Below are 22,026 nucleotides of genomic sequence, written 5' to 3'. Positions count from 1 at the left end.
CATTTGCTGTTTCTGTTGGAGGACGTGCCAATCTCTCCTGCGGTTTCCTGGAATATGGTTTGGGAAAGAAGGATTACAAATTTCACAACAATATTTGATCTATGTTCCTGGGAGACCTACACCGCATAGGCATATTGTTAAAAACGACATCACAAGACCAAAAAAAACACAAGGCTCAACAAATGTAGTTGCCAGACCAAATACTGCCTCTACCTACAGCATGTTTTCTTATTCAAGGTAAAACTTGCTAAAGGGTCTCATGATAAAGATCTGTGCCAATCAGAACATTAGAGCTTTGGTGCAGGCATGGAATGGATACATTATAACAAACATGTTATAGGACCCACGTAGTAGCTTTTTCCATAAACTTACAATCCTTCAGAAAAGCAAATTACCAACTCTTATAACAGGAAAAAGTTTTTTACACTGCCTGTTGCCAACTATAAAGGTGTTCTTACTGAAGGTACACTACTGAATGCTTGTGTGATCATGTGCAATCTGCATCATTCAAGAGGTTGGAGTTATGTCTGAAAAACAGTTGTGTTTAAAAAGGAAGTGTTAAATGTTCAAGTGTTTCTAAACCCAGAAACAAAATTTTATATATTGCAGCTTACCAGCTTGTAGATATAGTGGCTGCATTCGTTTTCTTTTATCAGCCTTTTAGATTCACCTGGTACTCCTGCAAACAACACATTTCCTGTCCTGGAGCAACTACTCCTCCACTGTATCTGTCTATCTATCTATGGAGACAGCCATGGTTGTCACGCAGGCTGATCTTCAAAATGCATCTTCCCCATTTCATCTTCATTACATGGGAGTAGGAAGGATTAGCAGTTTACAGAAAAAAAAAAAAAAAACCACAACATTGATGGAACTTCCAGTTCAGCTCACAGGAAGTGACAAAATTCTGCATTTCTATAAAGAACAGATATTTTCTATACTTGCTAAAAATGTTTAGTCTGAATTAAAAAAAAAAAAAACTGAAAAATGCCAAATCATTTTTTTTTTAACATTCAAAGCAAACTCACCCATTCATTCATGTATCCTTGCTTTATTTTGCTGAGAAATCACTTTAAAAAAAAAAACCTAACATTTCTGTCTGTGGCTATCTAGAGTAAGGGCAGATGATCCATGTAGCATTTACTTTGTGGAATCCATCTGCCCTTGGCTCAAACATGCAGGCAGGGGAATGTGCTTAGCTGAGAAAACCACTCCTCCAGATGAAAGAGAAAAAAAAAAAATCCCATGAAGACTCCTGTGACATCATTTTGGCCTATGCCAGAAACCAGGAAGCAACTGAAGAAATGTAAATATAATACACAGTCCTAACTACTAATGATAGCAGCATCAGGAATAAAATTGTTACATTTGATTAAGAGAGTTTGGTTCCACTTTAAAACTAATGCAGCCACCACATCTGAGGACTGGTAAGCTTTGTTTTGTTTTGTACCTAGTTTAAGATGCCTTTTTAAGGTTCAGCTGTTATTTTTTTTTTCTGTTCAAACTGCAGAACCTTAAGACACAGAGTTCTGGAACTTAAAGCTCACATCTACAGTGTATATCTTAGAGATCTGTACACGAGATTATCTCTAGCTGCAATAAGACAGGTTGTCCTAATAGTTTTCACTTTAGTACAGTTCATCCAAAAATCCCTCAAATGAGTTGTCCTCATCTGGGATGGTAAACGTGCAGCATCCAGCAGATTACTGCATAAAAAAAAGCAAAGCTTTTCTGCTACTTTGCAGCAAGCAAGAATGTAATGTAAGTAAATGTTAAATGCAAAGTTCACTTTTACACACATTTCCCTAAAAGGTCCCCAAATATACTAAAATGATGTCCCCAAACAAATGCCTACCTCTTCAGCTGCTGACACTGTTTTTCTCCCAATCCATCCTACAGATGGCATGGTGCACCAATCCCCATATGTGCAGCCCCAGAAATCCATGAACAAGCACTTGTGGCCTTCCTCCCCTCCTAAGAGTGTGAATTCTTGCTCTCCTTTACTCACAGAAACGTTGAGGTGCAAAAGTGAGCATATGGGGAGAGAGGCTGGGAATGTATGTTTGTGGATTTTGGGGGCCGCATATATAGCCCTGGGTGTGTTCTGCCATCTGCAGGATGAATTGGGGGGGGGGGGGGAGACAACAATGTCAGAAGCTGAGGAGGTGGGCATTTGTTTGGGAAATGGAGCAAAGCTTTTAATATATTGGGGGGACACTGTGGTTTATGGGGACCGTTTAGGGAAGTGTGTGTGTGACAGTGAGCTTGCCCTTTAAAGCTGCCACCTGACCGAATACTGGTCTTTTACATTATTATGCAAACAGTGTTCTCCTTCCTGAGGGGTATGGATGTTTCCCCCTAGGTAGTACAGAGTTGGGATGGACAAATTTTCCCTCTCTGTATTTATAGGGACAGATCCTAATCATAAATCAGTTTTCTTGTGGCAAACATTTTTAAAGTACTTCTGAAAATACACATACCATTTTTCTGTTCTTCTGTTAGTTGCTCTTTGGGAAAGTCAACATCAAAAGTGATAATCAGAGAACCTTTGATGTTATTGTTGTCGAAATTTGGCAGGCCTTCTCCCTTTTTCCAAAGTTTTGCTCCAGGTTTAGTAATTTTATCACGCATTACGTGAACCTAGTTATAAGATAAAGAAAAAATTTTGTATGTGGCATACATTTTGTCACTTTTCTTTAACTGAAAATGCAGTTAAAAGAAAAACACATTACAAATTAATCAGTCAACTGCCTCAACAGGTTTCTGGTTTCAGTTTCAGTGCACAATAACTAAAATGATTCTGACGTGATCAGTTAAAGCCAGAACCTGATCTGGCCTAAACATTTTCAAGGAAATAACAGAACTGAACTGCAGCTTCTCTTGTTGCCTGCAAGTACCTGTGCTAACAAAGCTGAACATTCAATTCTAGGTACAGCTTGTAAAAGTGGGACTTGACCAGTGTATAAAGTGAATCTTCAGCCACAACTTTTCTTCCTTCTTAATAAAGCTGGAAAAGGCTAAAACCTATTTCATGTTGTTAATGCTGCCTGAGACTCTGTTGGGGAGACTTCTCCAATCTCCTGTCTGTGAGAGAACGTTGTCACCAGCAAAACTAACATATACATTTTCCTGGGACTTTTTAAGTAGATGTTAGATAAAACAAAAAAAAACACAGCAAGTCTTAAAAATATCCAGATTTTTATTATAACTTGTATTAAAAACGAAACTAAATGCATTTTACAATAGACTGCAATCAGGCAGGCTATCATCGCAGAAGAGACAATGTCCCTTCTGCAATAAAATACATCTACCTGCCTGCTTGTAGTCTTCTGTGGCATGTAAACTCAGCTGTGCATGCAATGGAGATGAGCAACACTTAGGAACTCGACACTCGGGTTTATTTACTAAAGCTGGAGAGTCTAAAATCAGACTCCCTTCTGCATAGAAACCAATTAGCTTCTAACCTCAGCTTGTTCAATGAAGCTTTGGCAATGAAACCTGGAAGCTGATTGGTTTCTATGCAGAAGTGAGTCTGATTTTGGACTCTCCAGCTTTAGTAAATAAACCCGTCAGTGTCAAGGACTGACACTCAGGAAGAAGATGCTGGCACCAGTGAAGTACCTGGACTGTTAGAAAGGAAGCAAGTAAAATGCCCTTTAGTTCCACTTTAAAAAAACATCCAAATTAACCCTTTCAAGTTCTGGACTGTCTGAGTCACATTGCAAGTCAGAATTTGTGCTGACTGTTCCCTCATTACGAGATTATTCAGATATTCCACAATATTAATACCCTGGAAGCATAGGATGCCAATTATTGGTGAACATTCCAGGTGCAGAAGACAGACCTAACGGTAGGTCCACAGCAAAATGTAGGTAATGCTGATGTGCTGAAAAGATTGGGATATGCAAGTATGCATCCTTGATGTCTACAAAGGCTAGAAAGTCTAGCTGATGAAAGACCTGGTAGCAGAGCAGCAAGGGACAGTTAGGCAAACAAAGAACACTTCTACTTTAAGGCTCTGATCAAACTGCCATAGGCCCACCATCCTCTGCACTTGCCACTAGTATAAACAGCTGTAGGAGAACCTTGCTTTGACCTCTCTGCACACTGCAAAATCCTGCCAGAAAAATCTACCCCCAACCCATCCCCTGCCACCACTCAAGCAATGCTGGATTTATGAGTAGGTGAAGATCATCCACACTTTTATTAGACTGTACACTTGCTGGAACTTTTATATATGTCAATAAAAACATTTGACTTACTTTATGGCCATCTAAATGAGTAATGTCCATTTCAAAACCAACAAGTGCTTCTACTAAAGAAATGGTAACATTTGTGTATAGGTCATCACCTCTTCTTTCAAATATAGGGTGCCTGTTTACAAATATACAAAAAGTAAGTAAATATATATTAATATATATATATATATATATATATATTTATTCTGTTTCAATACTTTTTATTGTAATTATTCAAAATAAACAAACAAAAACAATAGACACAGCATCAATTTCCTGATCAAACAAAACATATCGATCTGGGTACAGATAAGATTCAACAAAAATCCAGAGATGATGTACCATATATTACTTGATTAAAGAGCTATGACCAATCAAGAGATTCAAACATATTCAGCATAATTATAACTCCGATAACAGAATGTCCTGACAATTTAGGGATATTTCAGCGCATGTTATTCAGAGGACTACTGCCCATTTGATTCCATGTGCTTTAACCAAGCTAGTCTGTCATGGAGAATGGCTGACCTTCGTTCATCATAATCCATGTCAGCGTGAAAATATATATATATATATATATATATATATATATATATATATATATATATATATATATATATATATATATATATTTATTAAATTTTAACACCCCTAGTAATTATTCCTAATTCCTCCTCAAAAATTTTCAATGGTACCAGCTTTTTCATTTAACCATTTGCCGGCTCTTTATCAACTTGTTTCAAGCTCACAAATGCAGAAGCTGGATTCAACCAATTGTCTACTATGACGTTGCAAACATACCTTGGTAGACAGGTGGTTATACAGGACAGAATTACAGAAAGAAATTTATGCTTTTCGCATCTACAGTAACACTGCTTATTTCTAAAAAAGGATAAGTTCACCTTTTAACAAAATATAATAAATGCACTTTTTTTGCAGGTAAAAAGTGCATTTATTATTTTTTTGTTTTGGGAGCCTTTATAGCATTGCACCAGAGATCAGCAGATTGTTGGTGCCATTCAGGTCTCCTGCAGACCTGTCAGTATATCTGCTTGCCCGTGCGGGATGTATGGACAAGCAGATATACTGACAGGAAGAATTAATGAACTACCACATCGCTCACAGCGCCATGGTAGTTCATTGAGAACTACAAGCCCAAGGCTTTTTGATTACTTTAATCCTTTCTCACAGTAACCTATATGTTTATACTGTCTGCTTTTAATTTTGCAACTGTTTACATACTTAGCATGTCCTTTTTGTAAAAAATATTATCAAAAGAGAACATAGGAGCAGAGTAACAGAATCAAATGGCTACCAGGGGTGATCAATAAGTTCACAGAACCACTCCATGCCACATGCAACCTGGCTGAATGAAGAACAGCAGTACATGGGACTGTGCAGGGGTTTATAAGACTTCTGAAGATAGACTTAAACAGTCTTTATCTTCAGCGTTTGGCATTGCAATCAATAACATACGACATTTCAATACTTATGTTTACTGCACCCCCTGTAGATCTGACATTTTTTCTTAGACTACAATTGGGCTTAGTCAACTGAATGCAGTATCGCCTTACTTGAGAACTTTGATTCGAAAACGCAAGTCACCTGGCTCTCCATCAATGTGTGGCTCACCTTAAAAAAATATTTATAATAATTAGTAAAAAAAACGTGTACATATGTATAGAAAGCATAATTAAACATAGTAATTACCTTCTCCAATGAAAGGATATTCCATGCCATCACGAACGCCAGGCTCAATCTCCACTTCTAAAGTTCTTTCTTCATTTACAAGTCTACAAAATAATTACAATACTGTTGAGGAACACAGAATTCTATCAGCAAGATTCAACACCACAATATTCTTGTGATGGACAAAGATCTTTATATGTACACAAAGATCCATCCTTATGTTACCATTGTTAGTGTTCAGCAACTCTTATCTACCTTTTGACACCTCATGCTTCACAAGCAGACATAAAAAAAAAAAAAAACGTTTAAGCTGACCATAGACAACAAGAAATTTGGGCAAATTTCAATTATGTATGGGCAGGCTGGTTGTACTGAAGTCGATAGCTCAATCGACCTCAGCGCAACCAGCCTGCCGGGGTTCTTTTACATTCAATTAATTTCGGCAGCTATAGTTATTGGCAGTGATGATTGTATCCGGATGGCTGGGAAACCTCCCACTGTCAGAATGCAAAAGCTCCGTGGGAGGGATTCCCAATGAACACTGAATGTGTTGATGGGGGAATAAAGCTATTTTCTTTCCTGCAACCTCTCAGTACTCACAAAAAATAATGGACACAGAAAACCTACAGAATGAATGGATCAGCCAAAGAACTAACACAGAGGCACTAGCAGATACACTGGTTTCACTGATTCAATAGTATATGATAGGTGAAGCTTTGATTTTCATATTATTTAACATAATTTCACCCATTTTCAATAGGTGGACTTACTTGACATTTGGACATTCATCACAAACAACTTCTTGAGTCATCTGAAAACGTCCTGGTCCAAGTTGTGTAGTTCTCATTTCTTGCCGGCAATTGCATTTACGTTTTCCAGGTGCTTGTCGTGCTACAGGCTTATTTCTTACAACCTAAAGGAAGGGTATTAAATAAATATCACACAGGGAAGAAAACATTTTACAGAATAGTATATACATATATCTTTAGGTGTTTAACGCTACATAGTAATTAAATGTACTCCAATAACTCTGCTATATTCTGTATACTCTCTGCCCAAGACTGAAGGCCATTTACATGAAAACGAGGCCCCATTCTCCTACCCAAATGATCTGATTACTATGATTTGGCAGGAATACCAACCAAAACTAACTGTCAATGCTTATGGATTATCCACTGAAGACTGGGGAAAAAAAAGAAAAAAAAGAAGAGAAAACCCTGCCAGTTTTCTATACCTAGAACATGTACTTCTGACAAAGACGACACATACTATTCTGCCCCAGACAGAATTTGGTTCACCTTTTCCTGAGCCGCAAGACTCCTGGTGCCACCCTGGTGGTTGATATATGCCACTACTGTGGCACTGTTGAACCAAACCCTGACCTCAAACTGTGCAACTGGTTTGGCCAATAATCCAGAACAAGGCGTACTGCCCGAAGATATTGATGGGCAGTATTCTCTAGTGTGGAGACCAAGTCCCCTGAGCTGTAGCCAAACCAGCCCCCCATCCCTGGAAGAAAAATAACCCCTTCTCCAGATTCCACACAAACAACCACCACTTGAGACTCTGCAATACCCTGGGAACAAAGCCCTCTGGCAATCCAAAGATTGGATCTTCAAGATCCAGACGGACAGACAGAATGTGCATCTGAAGTGGAAATGCACGTAGGACACTGCTTCAGCCTAGATACCATTTCCTCATGCAGAGATGTATCAAAAGGATATCTTTTGCTTCTTATATTTCGCTTTAACCTTGGAACTGACTGGTCCCTGAGCAAATGAACATTAAGGTATTCTGGTGTACCCCCATCCCCCCCGTGTCCTCAGTAAGCCCAGCACTATGAAATTTGTGAACACTCGGAGGGCAGTGGCCAACCCAAAGGGCAGTGCACAACAAAAATGGCGATTCCTGACTGAAAATTGCAGAAATCCTTGATGGGACTGAAAAAATTGGCACATGAAGATATGAGTCATTGAGGACTATGGACACCCGAAATCTCTTGCAGAGAGGCCACCACTGATCGGACAAATGCCATCTGAAACCGAAGGACGTCTAGACTTATGTTTAGTGCCTTGAGATCTAAGATAGACCTCATGTCCTCGTTTGGATTTGGGCCCCCGAACTGGTTGAGTATATTGAGCCCATAACTTCTGCTCCAAGCAAAAATGCAAGGCAAAAGCCTGATAACTGTGCGACAAACCCAGAAGGTCCCAAGAGGCAAACTTAACCTAATAAGTTTCTGCCACTAAAGATTGAGCAAATCACTTCAGAGACTGCCCTAGCATCCTCTACCCATCAAAACACAGCAGCCTTAGACTCTGGAGGGAAAAAGCTTTCAACCTCCTTGGTATTGCCACGCAGTCTCTTCTCCAAGTACACTGCTCAAAAAAAATTAAAGGAACACTTTTTAGCATCACGTCAATTAAATTCCTGGGATATTGATCTGGTCAGTTAAGAAGCAGAGGGGGTTGTTAATCAGTTTCAGCTGCTTTGGTGTTAATGAAATTAAGAGGTGCACTATATGGGCAACAATGAGATGACCCCCCAAAAACAGGAATGGTTTTACAGGTGGAGGCCACTGACATTTTTTTCCCTACTCATCTTTTATGTTTTTCACTAGTTTTGCATTTGGCTAGGGTCAGTGTCACTACTGGTAGCATGAGGAGATACCTGGACCCTACAGAGGTTGCACAGGCAGTCCAACTCCTCCAGGATGGCACATCAATACGTGCCATTGCCAGAAGGTTTGCTGTGTCTCCAAGCACAGTTTCAAGAGCATGGAGGAGATTCCAGGAGACAGGCAGTTACTTTAGGAGAGCTGGACAGGGCCATAAAATTTCCTTAACCCACCAGCAGGACCGGTATCTGCTCCTTTGTGCAAGGAGGAACAGGATGAGCACTGCCAGAGCCCTACAAAATGACCTCCAGCAGGCCACTGGTGTGAATGTCTCTGACCAAACAATCAGAAATAGACTTTATGAGGGTGGCCTGAGGGCCCAACGTCCTCTAGTGGGCCCTGTGCTCACTGCCCGGCACCATAGAGATCGATTGGCATTTGCCATTGAACACAAGAATTGACAGGTCCACCACTGGCACCCCTGTGCTTTTTACAGATGACAGCAGGTTCACCCCGAGCACGTGACCGACGTGAAAGGGTCTGTAGAAGCCGTGGAGAACGTTATGCTGTCTGTGACATCATTCAGCATGACCGTTTTGGTGGTGGGTCAGTGATGGTCTGCATATCCATGGAAGGATGCACAGACCTCTACAGGCTAGACAATGGCACCCTGATAATGGAATATCAGGTAATGGAATGAAATCCTTGGACCTATTGTCAGACCCTATGCTGGGTCCTGGGCTCCTCCTGGTGCAAAGCTCGGCCTCATGTGGTGTGAGAATGCAGGCAGTTCCTGGAGGATGAAGGAATTGGTACCATTGAATGGCCCCCACGCTCGCCTGACCTAAATCCAATAGAGCACCTCTGGGACATCATGTTTCGGTCCATCCGATGCCACCAGGTTGCACCTCAGACTGTCCAGAAGCTCAGTGATGCCTTGGTCCAGATCTGGGAGGAAATACCCCAGGACACCATCCATCGCCTCATTAGGAGCATGTCCCAATGTTGTCAGGCATGCATACAAGCACGTGGGGGCCTTACAATCTACTGAGTACCATTTTCAGTTGCTGCAATGAAATTTGAGCAAAATGGACTAGCCTGCTGCCTAATTTTTTCACTTTGAATTTCGGGGTGTCTTTGAATTCAGTACTCTGTAGGTTGATAATTTTCATTTCCATCAAAGCGATGGGGCAGCCCTACGTTCCTAACACATTACCCAGTCCATATCAGTATAGATATCCAGTATTATATATCTTTCCTCATTGAGATCTGATACGTTTTCAAAGTGTTCCTTTAATTTCTGTGAGCAGTGTACTAACCAGTGCTTACCCAGCTCAACTTCCGAGTTCAGAAGAGATCAGGTGCGTTTAGGGTGATGCAGCTGCAGTTCATTGCAGCTCTGCCACCAGGAAAAGCTGCAATGCCAGACAAACGCAGAGGCCCAGATAAACCTGGCACCACTGGTCTATCGTAAAATGCGAACACCGCTAGATTGCCCCTAACTGCCCAAAAATGTAAACAAGCTGGCAGGTGGATCAAGCCTCATTTGTTTTGTTACACAAAGCTATGAGATTTTATTGCACAACTATACAATCCAGCGCATCATGTGGACCAGCCTTATAACCAATATAGTCATTGGTCGATAAGGAGCACATCGGGCACCTGCACAGCATCTTTGTTTGCCTTTCCCCTGATCCTCTCTGTCAGCACTGAGGTCATGTTAGCTGCATGAGAGAGAGACAAAAATGCTGGAATACTTGTCCGTACCAGTATGCAAAGGTATAATTAGTTTGTAAAAATAAATCACTTATAATGCTGGGTGTCCGAAAAGTGGGAATCCTGCTTCAATAAATAAAATTATTAGTTTCGTTTTTTAAAAATTTTAGAATAGGGTGCCTTGAGATTGTGTAGAATTTTAAAAAAGTAGTCTTCACTATAAAAACACAAAATCAAAACAACAAAAAAAAAAGTTGAGAAACACTGGTCTAGGAGTATATACTTTACATTTCTAAATTCTTTTACTCAAGTTACAGTCATTTTAAAATATTGCAAAGTGTACCTCTACAAAATTTCCAGAGTATACTTCTTCCAGTGTCACTTCAAGATCAATGATTATATCGCTGCCTCGTGGAACATTTCTGTCCTGTTGCCGTGGATTGCCACCAAACATGAATCCAAAGTCTCCAAAGAAGCTAAGAAGGAAAAGTTTTTACATTTTACATTTCTTAGGCCCCTTTCACACAATGAAGATTCTGTGCGGAATCCGTTCCGATCAGCAGTAGATCAGGACATAGATCCCCCTACTGAGTAGAGTGGGTGGATGACACATCTGTGTCCCTCAGTTTCTGCAGAGTGGACATGGACAGAGCCTGCTCTGCTCTATGGGTGGCTGGGAGTAAAATGACTCAGCCTGTCTGTTCACACCTAATTACCCCCTGATCTGACTAAACGGAATAGGACAGATCCCATTCTCTTTTTCTTTTTAGTAAACAGGATCGGACTGGAGACTTAGCTGGGTGTAAACGGACAAGTCAGTCTACACCTGACTGTCCATAGTGATGCATGGAACTTCCGATCAGGTCTGCCTGAAAAACTGATAGGTGGACCTGATTGGATTTCATATGTACTCTCCAGCACCTCAGGATATGCACAGCCAAAAGGAAAGCCAAGGGTACCAGGACAGTGACAACCAAAGGAAATGCTTCAGGGTTGCAACGCTCCTCAGATGGGGAAATCAGCCACTGGATAGAGAGAAAACAGGTGGACCTGATTGGATTGCCTGTGTGAAAGGAGCCTCACAGTAATGTGTCACACAATACTTAAGCCTGGAATCTGAATGAAAGCAGCAATACAATATAGTACTGGCATTTGTGATGTGTGCAGGGAAACGTACTAAGGCAGTCTTCCAGAATCAGCACTGCCTTCCTAAAACAGAAAATGTTCACTCCCACAGTGAGCAGGGCCATGCAAATTACTCAACGCAAATTGCCGGCTCCAAGTGAGAACTGTGCGATCACATGATTGCTGAGTTCTCCACTCCACGCTGGAGCGCTGGGTTGTGGAGGGGAAGGGAGCGGCTGGCTCAGGCTCTCAGCACATGGTTGAGAGGCTGAGCCAGGTGCTGCTCCAGACTCTAGGGTGGATTTGGACCGACCGAGTAACGTCAGCCAACAGCGGGCTTCATCCCGATGCCAGCTGAAAATGGATCATAGGAGTGCAACACAAACTGCACTCCTGTGATCCAAAGGAGCTTTCAACTGGTAGGTCTGGATGCACAGTTCACTACATGGACTTATCCGGCAGAGGACAGATGCGGCATCGGTGCTGCATCCACCTAGGTAAGTATGATTAAAATACTATACTTCTATTTAAAGTTCAATTGGGGTTTAAGGATTTGTAATCTCTTCACAGCAAACAAACACTGAATGCAGCAGGTCAAAATCATGTTATTTAGATGGACTCACTGTGAGAATATATCACCATGAGAACTGTGATGGCCATCTTTAAGTCCTTCTTCTCCATATGCATCATACTGCTTTCTCTTTTCTTCATCAGAAAGTACCTAAATAAAAATTATGTAAATTGATACAATATTTTATACATGTATTCTTTATAGCAGGCAGGTTCTTTTAATCCGAGGAGCCCCAGAAGAAAATTGTACTGAGACCCAAAAAGAGAATTATTACAGAAATGGCAGAAAATCTATCCAAATGAAGTCTGTATAATATAAAACAAAATGCACAAACAGTTCTCCATGTTTTCTCATTTGTAAAAAAGGAAACTGAAAAGCTAATATATTATAAATATAACAATTGTAATTTAATACATAGAATACTGTAGATTCCAGAGAGCAATTCTAATTTTAAATGCTTATGCATATAAAAAAAATATATATTTAAAAAGGGGAACTTCAGGCACACATAAAAACCTAAATTAATCTACTTCTGTATTTATCCGGATTTTTATCTCAAGTGCAAGCTGTGTTAGTTCCTACATTTGACTTGGAATCGCCTCTTGCAGTCCTTGTACAGCAGGGCTCAAACCTCTTCTATGTAAGTTTCTCTGCCCCTGCCTTGCACAAGTTCTGGTTCCCCATATGTGTCTGTGCAGTCAGGCATAGAGAAAGTGATCATACAGATCAACATGGTCACCTCTCCACCTCCAGCATGTGACTGGACAGCAAGGGAATAATGCATGTGCCTTCAACATACCTGTTTGTTTCCAAGTGCTACCCTTTCCTCTCCCAATCTACTATTCTACTATAAAGAGCATAAACATATGCTGATATCACACAGTTTCAGGTTCTTACACTAAAATTAACATTAACTTCATTAATGAGTGTACTTATCTGTCTGGATGTTTTTGTTTCTGCGGGACTGGGGTGCCTTGCCATTATTCAAAAAATAAATAAATAGAAAAAAGAGAGGCCTGATTAAGCCATCAATCAATGTTCTGAAGCTGAAGAGGAACGCTGCAATACCTCTTCAGACTTACAGTAGGTCAGCAGCAGGATGGCTGAAGGCAAAACAAACATATTATGGATTGGCCTAGGTAAACCTCTGACCTGAATCTGTCTTGCTTAGAGCAAAGGATCAAAATTCATCTACAGTCACTTGAGATCCTGACCTCTTACCTTATGATTAAAATTGGAGCTGAGCTACAAACCAAGAAAAGTTCTTTACAGACACGAAGAACTAAGGCCAAAGAAAGACTGTGCAAGATATTGTTTTTTTTAATATATCAATTATATATTTGTCTGTATTTTATCTTTGACCTGACCCCTGCCCTTTTCACCAATGCGTGACAAAGAACAAGCTGATCTTGAACTGCGCGGTCACTTGCGTAACAATGCCACTCTCGGCTGCACCCTGCACAAAGATTTTCCAGCTTGTGAGATCACAATCTATGTGCCAGCAGCCTGAGAGCCATTATTACTGGGTCAGGTTAATTACACATTAACCCTTCACACTGCCACCACCACCTTTTTACAGAGAAGGAAGAAACTCACAAATCTTAGCAATAACACTATGATATTAGCATAACCGTCTGTAACACACACTGTCACCACAGACAGGGATATTCAGAAGATTATTGTATACAGTAGCACTCTTCAAGAGACAGTGATTCTTCAGTTTGCATTAAAAGCTTTAGAGACAGTTTCAACACTTTTCAAAATAGGGTTTATTACTAAAAAGGTCAAAACGGTGCAATTAAAATATTTACAGAACAAGATGTTGCAAAGACATAAAGAGAACAATAATGCAACAGAGAAATAAAAGAAAGGAGTTAAGAAGGCAGAATACTTGCAAAGTCCTGGTTTAGGAGAGTCCAATTTTCCGAGCAAAAATGTTGCCTTGGCTCCCAAGTACGTTAAGATGTTTCTTGACTGATGTTAAACAAGAGCTCCCTTCACCAGGTAAATAAATGTGAAAAGACCTCCTGCGCTTCTACCCCAATCCCTACAAAACTAATATAGCTGCCAACATCCAATAATATACCTAATGATTAAATGAAAATACAGAGAATAAATGATGTGGCGCTGCTACAACTAATACTACCTAAAAGTGGAAGATACTGCATAAAAATATAATATAAATAATTATATAGTGACAAACGCACAAAGTGTAAACCTGTTAATGCAAAATGCATGAATACCATGCAAAAAAAATATATATATATATATATAAGATCCCCTAAAACAGGCAAGGAAATATCAAATCAATATCCACATGCTAAAAGTGCATAAATTAAATCACATGCCGTGAAAGACAGTGCGGTGACGCAATTCCGGTTTGGACACCATCTCTGTACACCCATGCAACTACACCCAGAACATGAGGTTTTTCCTATCTGTGCCTTATACAAGATGTAGGAAAATGTGAGTTTGCATTTGTGGAAATTTGATTGCTGCACTTTATTTTAATAAATGGTATTATACTATGGGAGCTTCTGCTTGTATTTCATAACGAGCATATTGGCCGCATTTCATGTTATTACAGGGAGAAGAGGTCTGCCACCATTTTACCTACCTGAGACGGGATGATTATCAAGGGGAAAATGACGCTGCTCTGGAGGAGTTGTCTTACATGAAGGATCCAGGATTAATGATCCTAAAAGTGTTTTGACCCTGTGTGGGTCAAGGCAAGGAGGTGAGCGTGCATTTCTGTCACTTGTGGATACCCCCCATTACCTTACACAGTTGTATCACCTATCTTCATGAGTGATTTTGTCTATTGAATGTATGATGGTTTACACCAATTTGGACATTTATATGTGTTTACATGTTTTTACGTTACTTAATGACATGCGTTGTGTGCGATTACTGTCTTTCACGGCATGTGATTTAATTTATGCACTTTTAGCATGTGGATATTGATTTGATATTTCCTTGCCTGTTTTAGGGGATCATATTTTTTTTTTTTGCATGGTATTCATGCATTTTGTATTAACAGGTTTACACTTTGTGCATTTGTCACTATTTGTGAGTTTGGAGCACATTAGAAATTATAGTCCTATTTGGACTAGTTGGTTGCTTCACTTACACCTTTAGATTCTTTTAGGATCAATTGGGCACAATTAGTCCTTTTACTGGACATTTCTGGTCTGTATCACTATTTATGTAGCACCTTTTACTTGTGTTATATTTCACCTTGTATCACTTGGGAGGTTTATATTTATTCACTTATATATAATTATTTATATTATATTTTTATGAGGCATCTTCCACTTTTAAGTAGTATTAGTTGTAGCAGCGCCACATCATTTATTCTCTGTGTCTCCCTTCACCAGGTCTGTAAGTCCTCTAGAAACTGGCAGATTAATATTCAGAATTAGATTTCAAACCCAGGGATATCAAACACAGCATACCTTTGTCACCCAGGAGGGACGAGACTGCTTTCTTCCCTTTCCTATGTGCTCACATAGTCATGTATGACCTTGTTTGGCTCGGCATGAAATGATCTATCCAAATATATACCTAATATTAATGTGCCCAGTTCCGGTTGAATTTTATGAATTGTTACATGTGGAATAGATGTTTTATGGCATGCTCTGCATTCCTAGCTCTAATGGCCTAACAGGTCATGTGTGACGGCTGACTAAGTTATTGTTTTACGATAAGGCAGAGGAAAGTGTCTTTGCAAAATAGACATCCTGCCAAGACTAATTAGCGGTTTACAGCTCTGGAGCTAGTCTATATTTATAATTTATTTAAGATAAGAGGCTCTTTTGAAGTCCATTACAACTTACAGCTACAAATTTTATTTCAAGAGGAGGGAGGAGGGGAGAAAGATGATAGCTCATGAAAAACAAAATGGCTGAGACCTTAACAAGATGGCTGTTGCATACAGCTTCCATGTCTCTATTGCACATAATCGTTACAGTAAGCACATAGGCAAGGAAAACACTGACCACTAGCTTCTGGGACCCGTACGTATCACGGGACTGCAGACTGGGCTCCAGGCTTCAAAATAAAACCCCTTGGTTTCAGAAAACCATACATATACATGCATCCAGGAATGATGCATCCATTCCCCCACTGACATCAACAGTGGAGCACCATTCCCTCCCCCCCCCAAAACCACCAACAATGGGCCACTGTTTCATCCCGCAGATCCCCTGACACCAACAATGGGGCACCATTCCTCACACCGACACCAATGGAGCACCATTTTCCCCTACCAACAATGTAAAATCCATGCAGATAGTGTCCCTGGTGGAAATAAAAAAAAACGCAGGAACCTGAGCTCCAAGGCAAATACAAAATAAGATGCATGGTTAGGCTACACATTTAATACTAACCTCATAAGCAGCACCTAAGTCTTGAAATTTTTCTTGTGCTTGGGGGTCGTCTGGATTTCTATCTGGATGCAACTGCAAAGCTAGCTTGCGATAGGCCTTCTTTATATCCTTTATACTAGCTGTTCGTGACACACCCAGAATTTTATAGAAATCACGTCTACAATAAAAAAAAAAAAAAAAAAAGGAGCAGCATTCACTTTAAATTCATATCAAAAAGACAAACTGTTAATGAGACATTTTATTTCAAGAACCTAGAAAGGTTTAATGCTAGATCAAAATACACAATATTAAGCCACGTATGCACAGCTTAGCCTACAATTACGGCACCCCTCTATGCCATGATGATATGACTCTGGTGCCCATAGGCAAATGTTATAGTAGCCTGGCCATTCAAGCGGCTGAACAGACCAAACCCAGAAAGAAGAGGGGGAGAAGGATGAGTCTGTGACCAGCAGGCACTCTGGAGGACATAATTTGACAGCCTATCATAATGTGATAATATGCGGTGCACACTAGCACATCGTGACATAAATCTCCTGGGGCCCACTTAATATTAATAATAAAAAAAAATAGCAGAGTTTCATTATGTTTTATTACTTTTTATATTATATGTCAATAATGTATATAAAACTTAATGGCATGTCAATGTTTACTATCTACATAAAACACACTGTGCATATACCGGTTACACAATTAGTAGGAGAACATAACTTACCTGCCAATAAATGATTGCAAAGTAATCACTTTTAATGCAAGTTACCCTTATCCTACAAGGAATACAAGCAACTGCCAGCAAAACAGGCTTGTTTCCACCAGATACATATTTTATTGCATATTTGTTTAGATGCATTGTGTTGTGAAAGACCCCATTTAATTGACTTAAAGGCAAAAGTGAAGCTAAAAAAAACCCTTAAACTGCCACTGGCACAATAAAGCAGGCACTTGAGGCCAGTTTAGCACCTAGTATGGCCCCAATTTCAGAGAAAACTGGTTGCAAGCCTAGCCAAACTCCCTCTCATCCCCTAATCTTCACTATTGCTCCATTACCACGAAGTCCATCATCTCTAGCCCCAACATTAGGATTCTATTAGGCTGGGTTCTGAGGCGAGAGATGCCTAAGGAAGGTACAGCACAGGGGTGGTCATCGACAGTACACTTTCGAAACACCAGAGGCCTAGGCCACCAGATCAAGGCATGTATGCACTTGGTAAGGTGAAGGGGGGGGGGGGTATAGTAGAATAGATTAGGCAAAGTAGGTGGACTGATTACTGTCTACTTGGTTTCAATGGATTGATGCTTGTATCCAGGTATAAAAGGAAAATGAAAATACAAAAGGACTGAAATGGCTACTTACACATGAACAACACTGATCACAGGCTCTGCACAATACACTGGGGATACGGGGTGACTAGAGGTGTTCTGCATTCCACACCAGGGCTTGAATTATACTATCAATCTATTAGTGATTCAGCAGGTTAAGCAACATTTACGTTTCACTGCACATGCCAAGTAGTAAGCAAATACTTCTCTATATATGCACACTTTACAGCCAACTTAGGCCTCAATGGGCATTGAACTCCAGGGTATGACATGTCAGCATTTTCATGTGGGCAGAGGGCATAGTTGCACCATCCAGCCCCACTGCCAATAGCCTGTAAAAGTCTATGAGAGGCTGAAAATTGCTGTCGCAGGACAGTGCTTACTAATGTTTAGGGCAGTATGAGCCCAGGGATGAATGCTGGGAACGCAGACTTCTTGTGTTCCGGGAATTTTCCCTGGGCACATACTGTCCTAAATGTTAGCACCACTCAGTGCGCTGTCCAGCGGCAGCAGCTTTCAGCCTCTCCTATGAGGTCTATACCTTTACAGGCTGTCAGCAGTGGGGCTGGATGGTGTACCTGTGCCCTGCACCCGCACAAAAACTCTGGGATCTCATATGCAGCACCTAAAGTCCTAGTGTGTATGAGGCCTATAGCGGACAGTGGACCTCCATTCATCTGAGAGATGTAGAACAGGTTAGATGTCAGTGCCGCACTCCACAACTGCAGACACAAAGAGAACAGCAATATATTTCTGTATCTGCTAGTGTGTGGGGCTGTGCTGACATCTGTCCTACACAAACCTCTTTTACATTATAGTGAGGATAGATGTTAGTCAGCCTAGGGCTTCAAGTGTTTAGATATCAGAACATAGTGTCCATGTAAGGGGGTTTCCTTTACATATATCCAGATACCCAAAATGTTAAAGCAGAACTCCAGAAATTATTTGGATTGCATTGTTACATTGGCCCAGCTTGGCACAACACGCAAGTATGTAGATGTCATACTTGATAGAACACTGGGGAAGCTGAAAATCTCTTTATTAGTTATTGGTACTACACAGGTAGCCATGATCCTCTGGGTTATGCTGGTGTTCTGTGGGAATGGCTTCCCCTCTGCACACTGACCACAGGGGTTTGTTACCACGGAACAGCTGCCATTCATAGAATACCCTCTAATCTTTTCAGTGAATACAAGGTATCCTCTGATTGAACACAGTGGAGATCATGATGACACTGCCCCTCCTCTCCACCACGTCAGTCAGAAAATACCTTGTATTTAAAAACAGAGCGGTTCTATGAATGGTGGCAGTGCTGAGCAACCCCATGTAGTCAGTGTGCAGAGAGAAAGAAGCTCGCATAGAAAACCAGCAGGAAGATGGCAGCCATCACTGTCGTGGCCATAACTTCTACAGTGATTGTCAGCTTCAGAGGCCACTCGGGTATGAGATATACATATTTACATTGTACCAAGCTGGACCATTAGAAGTATTAAATACAAATCATACCAGGAAATCAGCTTTAAAGTTCACTGGTCATGGGAGATGCTATGGGGCAGCCATCGCTTGAACTATCTATTTGATCTGTGTTCAGATTATGGGAGATGCTATGGGGCAACCATCGCTTGAACTATTTCATCTGCGTTCAGATTATGGGAGATGCTATGGGGCAACCATCGCTTGAACGGTCTATTTCATCTGCGTTCAGATTATGGGAGATGCTATGGGGCAACCATCGCTTGAACTGCATATTTAATGTGTTCAAACTGTCTGCTAAACAATCTGTGATCAAGCCTGTATTGGGTGAAATGTAGAGAGGGCAGTCTTGGGCCTTATCCACACAGGGCATCTGCCCATCTCTCCTAGACAGCTTTGCTGCTGGTAGCAGCGTTTAGGTAGAACAAATGCTTGGAGCTTGTAAATGGATGTGAACACTTCTAGACTCATTTAGGTGTGTCAGAAACTTGGGTGTTAATTCATTTCATTGCCTAGAATAGGGCCTCATGCACACAGGGTGTTTTTGCAGCCTCTTTTAGGGGTGTCAGGTGTTTTTTTCTTTATAGTTTCTAAACACCCCTTCATGTTATCCTATGTGTCAATAAACACAGACTTTTAGAAGCTTTAGCAGCAGGGGCTTTTAGGAGCTGTTTTTTGGCTAAAAAAAAACGCTTGACACAATTAAACACGCCTAAACGCATGCGAATGCTCGGCACATTTAGCGCTTGAGTGTTAATTCATTTCTATTTCCAGAATAAATTATTTTTCTGGCCAATGAAATGAATTACCACTAAAGTTCTTGACGCCTGTAAACGTGCCTAAATGCATGTAAATGCGTTAGACCCTTTTACCAGCGTCAGGCATTCTGCCAAAACACTGCTGTCAAGAGGAGCAACAGTTTTAAAATGTCCTGTGTGCATGAGGCCTAATCATTTATTCTGGTTATTGAAATTAACAATCAAATGATTGATGAATCTAACTAACAAGCACTTAAATGCTGCTGCTCCTGGATGTGCAGGCAGCGGTTTTTTTCCTGCCTCTAAATGTATGCATGGAAACATAGGCTAACATGCAGAGATGCTTAGAGGCAGAAAAAAAACTGCCAGAAGCCCCCTAACAGCAGCGTTAAAAACATCCAGCGTACATGAGGCTGTAGGCTGCGTTCACACTTGAGCGTTTTGTAACTTGCAGCTCCAAAAAAAGCTCAAACTTAAAAAATAAATAGTTTTCTATGAAGCCTGTTCACACCTTATGGCGCAAACAGGCACCATACAGAACAATTGATTTTTTTAAGTTTGAACTTTTTTGGAGCTTTGAGCTTCCACGCTCAAGTGTGAACGCTGCCTTAGGGTCACCATACACTTTACATTTACCAAATCTATATAATAGAAGGACCAACCTAATCAGGCAGACTCCTTCACTACAGAGCTGTTGGTAGATCTAAAAGACTGAACAATCAGATGGGAGCGTGTGTAGTGAGCTTTAGGTGGGGCAGTTGTGTGGATGTGAGCTGACATCATTGCTGAGTTGGAGGAGTGTGGTTGGGCTCCTTTTGGTCAGCCCCCAGCATTTCTGAGGCAAGGGCTTTTTCAGCAGGCTTGCAGCGAGGACATTCCACTACATGTCTTACTTTCTCACCCATGAGCCACTTCATCCAACCCCAGTGATGAGCACTCTCAGTCTACTGGCACTTAGATTGTTGCCTGCAAGCTGGAAAATCTCTGCTCTGGGTGAGGCTTAGAGGGCAATAGTCAGCAGCTGGGCAGTGGACACTTGTAGGACTGCTGATCTCCGGGATCCTACGGCTGACCTTTCTGCCATAACTGGAGACAGCAGTGACATGGGGGTCAGTAGGGGTCCATTCCCAGCAGACTTCATTTCTCCTAAACAGAGCGGTGTATGGCATCATAAGCCCCGGGAGAGGTAGGTACTTACCTTACTTTACAGGTTTGTCCAGGAACGTTTAGTATAGTGGCAGGGCTGCTTTAAGTGTTCCATCTGTAAGCACCTGATGAAATTCTACATCAGGCAGGCAAACAAAGGATGCCAATACAAGCACATTGAGCATTCTTACTGACAATGGGGGCGATGTCATTTCAATTACTTCACATTGACGAGCTGATCTGCAGCAACCCGGTCCTATACATTCCCATCACTGGCCAATCCTCGGCTGTCATGACTGCTGTACATCCCCAGCTGGGGACACGAGCTTCTATGGGGACGTGGGACTAATACAAACCACAGCGCTCCATATTTCCGCTCCACAATGGACTTCACTGACTTACCCTGCACACACCACGCTCAGCATGTACACGACTAGCAGGCAGATGCTGCTCAATGACAACGAGCCGATCCTCATGGTGGTAGAATGAAGCCAGTCACCAGAACACAGATCCCCGGGCTCCTTCGCCTGTCACCGCATCAATCAACACCGGCCGAACTTGCTTCACGTCAGTCTACACAGAGACCTCGATCTCCCATACAACAGGTATTGAAACAAGCACAGCTAATCACACAGCACAACGTCAGCTTCAGCCGGGGGGCAGACAGCCAATCACCTAACGTTCCATTTCGTTTCCGGGAGTGCCTGACCAACCACATGCATAGACATGGCAAATTACGGTTCCTACTTACTCCACCAATCGTCTTTGAGAGAGTGAACACTGCATTTCCTGCCTAGATGTGTCGCCGGTTCCGGGACGGAGCCTTATTGTTGGTTATAAAACAGGAAACGGGTGACTGACGTAAGCTGTTCTTGTAATTCAAAGTGTGTATGTACACTGGCTGACTAGTACACACAGCTCTAGAACACTTGGTAAAACAGCACGAAGAGTGATGATAATGCTGTGAGTTTATACATCAGGTTCC

General features: G+C 41.2%; 1 protein-coding gene across 1 annotated transcript in view; it reads right to left on the bottom strand.

Moving 5' to 3' along the window:
* The window catches only part of DNAJB11 (DnaJ heat shock protein family (Hsp40) member B11), a 33,918-nt gene extending 12,238 nt beyond the window's left edge, over positions 1-21,680 (bottom strand). Inside the window, exons 1-9 of the mRNA XM_089684704.1 lie at positions 21,444-21,680; positions 16,345-16,501; positions 12,009-12,106; positions 10,604-10,736; positions 6,698-6,840; positions 5,949-6,031; positions 5,813-5,870; positions 4,263-4,374; positions 2,481-2,640 (exon numbers count right to left, since the gene is read on the bottom strand). Coding sequence (XP_089540830.1) covers positions 2,481-2,640; positions 4,263-4,374; positions 5,813-5,870; positions 5,949-6,031; positions 6,698-6,840; positions 10,604-10,736; positions 12,009-12,106; positions 16,345-16,501; positions 21,444-21,517 — 1,018 coding nt within the window. The 5' untranslated portion in view covers positions 21,518-21,680. The remainder of the gene's footprint in view (positions 1-2,480; positions 2,641-4,262; positions 4,375-5,812; positions 5,871-5,948; positions 6,032-6,697; positions 6,841-10,603; positions 10,737-12,008; positions 12,107-16,344; positions 16,502-21,443) is intronic.
* Between the last annotated feature and the right edge of the window lie 346 nt (positions 21,681-22,026).

This window comes from Staurois parvus, unplaced genomic scaffold (assembly GCF_062004578.1).
Source record: "Staurois parvus isolate SC_StPar_1 unplaced genomic scaffold, SC_StPar_1.0 ptg000353l, whole genome shotgun sequence".
Classification (NCBI taxonomy): Eukaryota; Metazoa; Chordata; class Amphibia; order Anura; family Ranidae; genus Staurois; species Staurois parvus.
Note: the sequence above shows the minus strand (reverse complement) of the source record. Positions and strands in the feature narration are given on the sequence as shown.